Source organism: Salvia splendens, chromosome 19 (genome assembly GCF_004379255.2).
Source record: "Salvia splendens isolate huo1 chromosome 19, SspV2, whole genome shotgun sequence".
In the NCBI taxonomy this organism is placed as follows: Eukaryota; Viridiplantae; Streptophyta; class Magnoliopsida; order Lamiales; family Lamiaceae; genus Salvia; species Salvia splendens.
Genome location: NC_056050.1, coordinates 17,170,406 through 17,176,922, shown reverse-complemented (window position 1 = coordinate 17,176,922; position 6,517 = coordinate 17,170,406). Strand labels below are relative to the sequence as shown.

At 37.7% G+C, this 6,517-nt stretch overlaps 1 protein-coding gene across 1 annotated transcript; it reads left to right on the top strand.

Annotated features, from left to right (window-relative positions):
• Positions 1–2,400: 2,400 nt before the first annotated feature.
• LOC121780385 (riboflavin biosynthesis protein PYRR, chloroplastic-like) lies at positions 2,401–6,025 on the top strand. Its single transcript, XM_042177978.1, has 9 exons — positions 2,401–2,916; positions 3,401–3,535; positions 3,686–3,785; positions 3,904–4,029; positions 4,112–4,425; positions 4,730–4,849; positions 4,931–5,176; positions 5,248–5,373; positions 5,534–6,025. Exons 1-9 carry the CDS (start codon positions 2,536–2,538, stop codon positions 5,798–5,800), a joined length of 1,815 nt encoding a protein of 604 aa, XP_042033912.1. The 5' UTR covers positions 2,401–2,535; the 3' UTR covers positions 5,801–6,025.
• The last annotated feature ends 492 nt before the right edge of the window (positions 6,026–6,517 follow it).

Sequence of the window (6,517 nt, the reverse complement as noted above, 5' to 3'; positions counted from 1 at the left end):
CATAATTTCATTATTTTATTCACAAAATAGTTGTCGGGGGGTATTAATGGAAACTAGCATGCATGATCACTTATTTCCCCACACCTTAAACGTCCAATCCCGCTCAGTACCGCAAAAACCCATCACCACCACCTTCTCCACCTCCATCGCCGCCGCAGGGCACTTCACCGGCCTCCGATGCGCGTCTAGCACCACCAAGCATTCATGGAAGCAACTCTCCTCCTCCCTCCGCCAGATCCTAATCGTCATATCCTCAGATCCGCTGAATATCAGCTTCTCAAATGCCGCCAAATGCAGCACCGTGAATCTGTGCCCCTGCAGAAATCCACCAAGGTTGAATCGCCCAGAGGTCCTCTCCTTCTCTCAGAAATTGATCACGCCGTCGGAGCTGCCGGAGTAGAGGAACCACGATGTGTTCCTTCAATTCCTTTAATTCACGATCTACCTCAATCGCGTTCTGCCTCAATTTTGCAATCTGCTTCAATTTCGCAATATTCTCACTCTCATGGAGAATCTCGATGGATTAGGATCTACATCGACAAATTTTGCGATTGAAAATGGATCTACATCGACCAATGATGGATCGGTTATGAATGATCTTAGAAATTCAGATTGAAGATTCAGAGCCAGAATAAGAAAATAACGCAGTTGAAGGTTCATAACGCATTTACTTCATTCAACAAGTATACCACTTCATCACAATAGGATTTTACTTCATCACAAAGAATAAATACTTCATTTTGAAAACACTTCACACAGTCTATTCGCTTTAAATTTTGTAAAAAGGTTAAAAAATTCTCATTCAAAGTGGAATGAAGTAATAATCTACTGGAATGAAGTAATTAACTATTAGAATGAAGTAATAAATCTACTAGATGAAGTAATAAACTATAAATGTAATTTTACAAAAATACCCTCGGTTGAAGTAATTTGGCTACCTAATGAAGGCGAAAATTTTCACTACATTATCTCATCTCATTCATTAAAAACTAGATCTAAAGAGCCCTAATTTGGTCTCTAGTTCGGTCTTTAAGACTATATTTGTGAATAATGGGACTATATATATATATATATATATATATATAAAGAGAGAGAAAATAAAAAGAAGGGAAAAAAAGGAAGGTTGTATAGAAAAAGAAAGAAAATCAAAGGAATGATGGGAAAGTGAGTTGAAGTTACAAATTGTTAAAAGTGTCTTGGGTTTGAAAGAAAAGTGAAGTCTTTTTAGTCACTTTTTAGGCAAATACTCCTCACCTACCAAAGAGCCCACATTACAACAAAAAATAAAGACTTTTCGAATTTTTGATGCTTAATCACAACTAGTAGATGAGAGATTTGACTTGAGCAAGCCTATGGTAAACTTTACATGATGTATGATTTTAGTGCTTATATTCATCACCTTATACATTTCGGGAGTGAGACACAAACACACTTCTCATCTTTCGAAGTTTGCCCCCTTGTGAGTGCATGATTCCAAAGTGATATACGAGTTAGTAATGGAAGTACACTAATTAGTCTTGCATAATTTGATAGCATTATTTCATGCTTAATCTATCTTTCTTGCGTCTATTTAAGTTTGGGGCAGTAGATGCGCTCGGATTTTACACTATTTTAAGTGTAAGAGTTGCATTACATGTTTATACATTTTGGGGCAATAGATGTACTATTTTATTTGGTCCATTTTGAGTGTAAGAGTTGCATTACATGTCCATTATTTATACATTTTGTCTATTTTGTTATTTTGACGTGTTTTGTGAGAAATGTGCAAAATAGAGTCTAAAAAGATAGCAAAAGTCAAAGTATGAAGTCTGAAGCATTCTAGTCATCCAGCGGTCCGCTGGACCTTAGATGCTGGCGCCCATCGACTGCTGGAGCTACAACGGTCTATCTCGATAATCATGCCTGAAAAGAGGAACACATACAACGACCGTTGGACTGTTCACTGCGACTGCCGAAAGTTGCAACGAAGCGATCCACTGGAATTAGGTGTCACAGAATTTTACCTAATTTCTCTCCAAGACTCACCTAACTAACTGGGTTAGAAGATTTACCATATCATATTTTTTGCACGATTTGAAGGTTATAAATACCCTCAAAACATCATCAAATGAACCTTTTGTTGCATTCTACACCAGAGATAAAATATTTAGAGTTTTATAATTTTTGGCCATCAACTAAAATTAGATCAAGTTTAAATATAAAAAAAATTAACTAATTATACACCACTGATAATGTGGATCCCACAATCTGTTAACACAATACCTCACTACCTTTTTCCCTTATCTCTTTTATTTTTTCTTATATCTCTTTTACTTTATCCATTGCAAATTAAAATCCGTGTTTATTTAATTGGCGATTTTGTCATTTAATTTTTACTAAAGTTTTGAGATTTATCAAAGCAATTGTTTTCGGTCTCGGAAATCTCGTGTCGCATTTTGGTAGTGTTGTCCAAACCCAAATTCCCATTTTCTTGAAACTTCATTACTTTTCCGGCATCATAATTCCGGCAATTAGAAGCGCAAGCCTTCGCCGGCGATGATGGCATTCTCATTTGCACCCGTGAGAATCCCATCCCGTCTCACCTGCAGAGTAGCTCTCGCAACTTCATCCTCATCGCCGTCGCCGTCGCAGCTCGCCTTCGACGCCGCCTACATCAAACGCGCCGCCGATTTAGCCGACAAATCCGCTGGCTTCACGGCGCCGCACCCCAACTATGGCTGCGTCATTGCCACCAGCTCTGGTGATGGAGAAAAGGCTGTGGTCGGAGAAGGGTATTTCTATGCCCAGGGCACCTCCCCCGCAGAGCTCGAGGCGGTAGAGGCCGCCGGAGAACTCTGCCGTGGCGCCACCGCTTATCTCAACATGGAGCCCAATCATTGCCTCGGCGATCAAGCCGCTGTCTCAGCCCTGCTTCAGGTGCCTTAAATTTCATTATTGCATCTTCAAATTAGATGTTAATTTGTAGGGAAAGAATTTATTTTTAAGTTCAATGATGTCGTTTTTGGGTGTAATGCTAATGTACATTGTGCTGGTTTTTTATTTGAGTGATGAATTTGGATTTTTGATTGGAAAAAGTTTCATTCTTTGTCTCCTAAATATGACCAATTGCAGTTAATTGCTTAATGTGGCGATTGTAAAGCTATAACCCTTATCGTAGAAATATGATTTGGACAGTATTATCGCGATTTTTGAGGTAACCGAAGGGTTAATGGAGGCATCCGGAAGCTATAGTTGGTTCTCAAACAGTCAAAACACCCTATTTTCAATATGTATATGAGCTTCATACGTCTTCAGTGGCTGTAATTTTCTTGCTGTGGATAATAGTACCGAATGACTAAAAGTGATTACGTTGATACTTTCACATTGATTTCTCTCTTAAAGTTCCCTATTACGCATTTAGGCAGGAATTACTAGAGTTGTCATTGGAATCAGACATCCTTTGCAACATCTTCGGGGCAAGGCAATTCGTGCTTTAAGAAGTGAAGGAGTGCTGGTTGATGTTCTTGGTGAGGATCTCCAGTGTAAAGCAATGGAGGTAATGCGTCCAAAACATGCACTTTGTACGATCTCTTGCAGAAAGAAAACTTGTATTTGCACAAGTGATGTAGCTGTGATGATCTTAGCTCTGAGAACTTAATTAAAACTTCTTGATTTATCATCTCTATTGTATAAATTTTATTTGTAGGAAAGTTTGAAGTCATGTCTTCTTGTCAATGCTCCTCTACTGTATAGAGCTGCTTGTCAAGTTCCATTCTCTGTTCTCAAATATGCAATGACCCTTGATGGTCAGTACACGGTAGTTATTTTGGCTTTGTCTATTCATAATCTGACTAACTAGTGTACTCCGAAAAAAATGTGATTTGGTATTGATGCTGTTATTAAAATTTGTGCATATTTATATAGGAAAAATTGCTGCAAGTAGTGGGCATGCATCATGGATAAGCAGCAAAAAGTCAAGAACCCGAGTTTTTGAAATGCGGGGCAGGAGTGATGCTGTTATCGTTGGAGGAAACACTGTGCGCCGAGATAGTATGAGATGTTGATTTTTCATGGAGTAGACTAGATATATACACTAGTCTTATTCTATTCTAATTGCACGTTTGAAATGTAGATCCACAACTTACAGCAAGACATGGAGGTGGACATTTACCTCAACGGATTGTAATGTCGAAATCTCTTGATCTTCCTGAGGTGGCAAACTTGTGGGACGTTACTAAGGTTTCCACCATGGTTATGACACAGAGAGGTGCAAAACGAAGCTTCCAGAAATTCCTTGCGTCAAAAGGCATTGAAGTGGTTGAGTTTGAAATTTTGAACCCTAAAGTTGTAATGGATTACTTGTATGATCGTGGATGTCTTTCAGTTTTGTGGGAGTGTGGAGGTACATTAGCCGCATCTGCTATTTCTTCTGGTATCATACACAAGGTATATGTCTGTGTAGATCGTATATACAACCATTATTATTCTAATTTTCAACTTCACTGTGTGTTGTGTTTAGTAGATGTCCATTGTCCATTTATGCTTATTCATCTCTTGCTCTTGTTGGATTTGTTCACAGCAGTGTTTCTACTTCTTGTTTTTGAAACCTTAGCTTTTTTTTTCATTGCCATGGCTGATTGATATTTATAACATACAAAATGTCTAGTTTACGTTATTAGAATGTCTTAAAATCTAGTGTAATACATTTTTCTCTTCTCATTGTGAATCTGTACATCCTATGTTGCTTCAGGTACATGCATTTGTTGCCCCTAAAATTATTGGCGGGAAAAATGCACCGTCTCCTGTAGGGGAGCTTGGGATGGTGGAGATGTCTCAAGCTCTGGAATTAATTGATGTGAACTATGAGCAGGTTAAAAATAATGCTGCTATAGTAATTTTTGTAGCTTACTGAAAATCGACAATATATGACACTTATAGCATCGAAACGCAGGTTGGTCCTGATATGCTTGTGAGTGGATTTCTTCAGCCGGTTCCTGACTTGACACCGGTGATCCCATCAATTGACGAAACTTATGCAATTGATCCTACCGTCTCACCATATGAATCAAGCATCATTTTCTTTTACAAGACATGGGATCCTTATGGTGCATTTTCAAACTTCTCCATGCATCCAATTCGAATGCCTGACGAAACTGGGGAGTATTACAACTGGCCAAGTGTGGAGCACTATTACCAGGTTCTTTCATGCTCTGCCGCCCTAGATTTCGTTCAAGTATTTCTTTTACCCTAACTTCCTTCATCTTGTAGGCTAATAAGTTTGTAGGTATAGAAGACCCTGTTGCGAAAACGTGTTTGGAGGAGATAAAAACTGCAAGAAGCCCCGAGGAAGCAGCTCGTATAGGAAGGCGAACACAAAGGCAGCGTCCGGATTTGGTATCTCTTCTGGATTACTTCTACTCAACTCCGTTTGAATCCCCTTTTTTCTAGATGAGCAAGTGCCTTGAACTTCAAATATGCTGTTCTAATTCGTATTTTTTTTTCGTTTAGTAGAATGTGGAGCTATTTTTGAAATTGTTGTTTTGGTGAGGAGCAGGTTAGGGCAGATTGGGAGAGTGTGAAGATCGATGTAATGTATAAAGCGTTGAAGTGTAAGTTCACGACGTATCCTTATTTGAGGTCCATGCTGCTCTCAAGCGCTGGGTCTGTTCTCGTTGAAGCTTCACCGCACGATCTGTTCTGGGGGGGTGGACGGGACGGGGAAGGGCTGAACTATCTCGGGAGGCTGCTGATGCAGCTGAGATCCGAGTTGCTGGCTATGAATTCTGCAGACAACAGAAAAGAGGAAAACCAAGTTCAATGAAAACTGTCACTGCCACTATTGTAGAAAATAGTATAGTTTCCAATTATTAAGATTGCAATGAAATGAAAGCGTGAATCGCGTGGTGTTTTTTATTGGATAATATAACACGTCTACTACAAATATTACTAATATCTAAAGTGTGAACATGACAGGTGAACCATTGCTAGCTACAAAAAACAATTAGTTCGTGTATTAAATTAGATGAAATAAAATCATCTATGTTTAGATTCGAGCCTCACATAGTCACATGGGATTTACAGTGTTTATATTTTTCTTTGATGTTGACTTTCTGAACAAAAAAGAAGGTACTATAATAATCATGAAAAGTAAAAAGTTGAAAATAAAAATGTACTCCACATAAGGTGATTTCATGGAACCTAACTCCCACACGTTTATTTTATTATCTTCCTAAACTTATTGTTATGTTATGGTAATTAAGTTAATCAACTTATTGAAATATTTTATTGAAAAATCAACTAAAGACAACAATAAGTAAGAAAAGTATATACTCAAATCGGTTTTCTAATAATAGGAATTTTTAAAATGACATTAGTTTTAATACAAAATTGATAAAATAAAAAAAATAGACAGAAAAAAGTATTAATAGAAAATAAGTTTCATCGGAAAGAATTTTCAATGGAAAATTTTTATTTTTAGAAAATGGACTAAATAAAAAGAATTATTAAGAAATGGAATGAGTATAATAAAGATTTCAAA

Coding starts and splice junctions, on each gene's coding strand:
- LOC121780385 (XM_042177978.1), top strand. CDS start 2,536: ATGATGGCATTCTCATTTGCACCCGTGAGAATCCCATCCCGTCTCACC. Junction 3,536..3,685: donor TCCAGTGTAAAGCAATGGAG/GTAATGCGTCCA, acceptor TTTTATTTGTAG/GAAAGTTTGAAGTCATGTCT. Junction 3,786..3,903: donor ATATGCAATGACCCTTGATG/GTCAGTACACGG, acceptor ATATTTATATAG/GAAAAATTGCTGCAAGTAGT.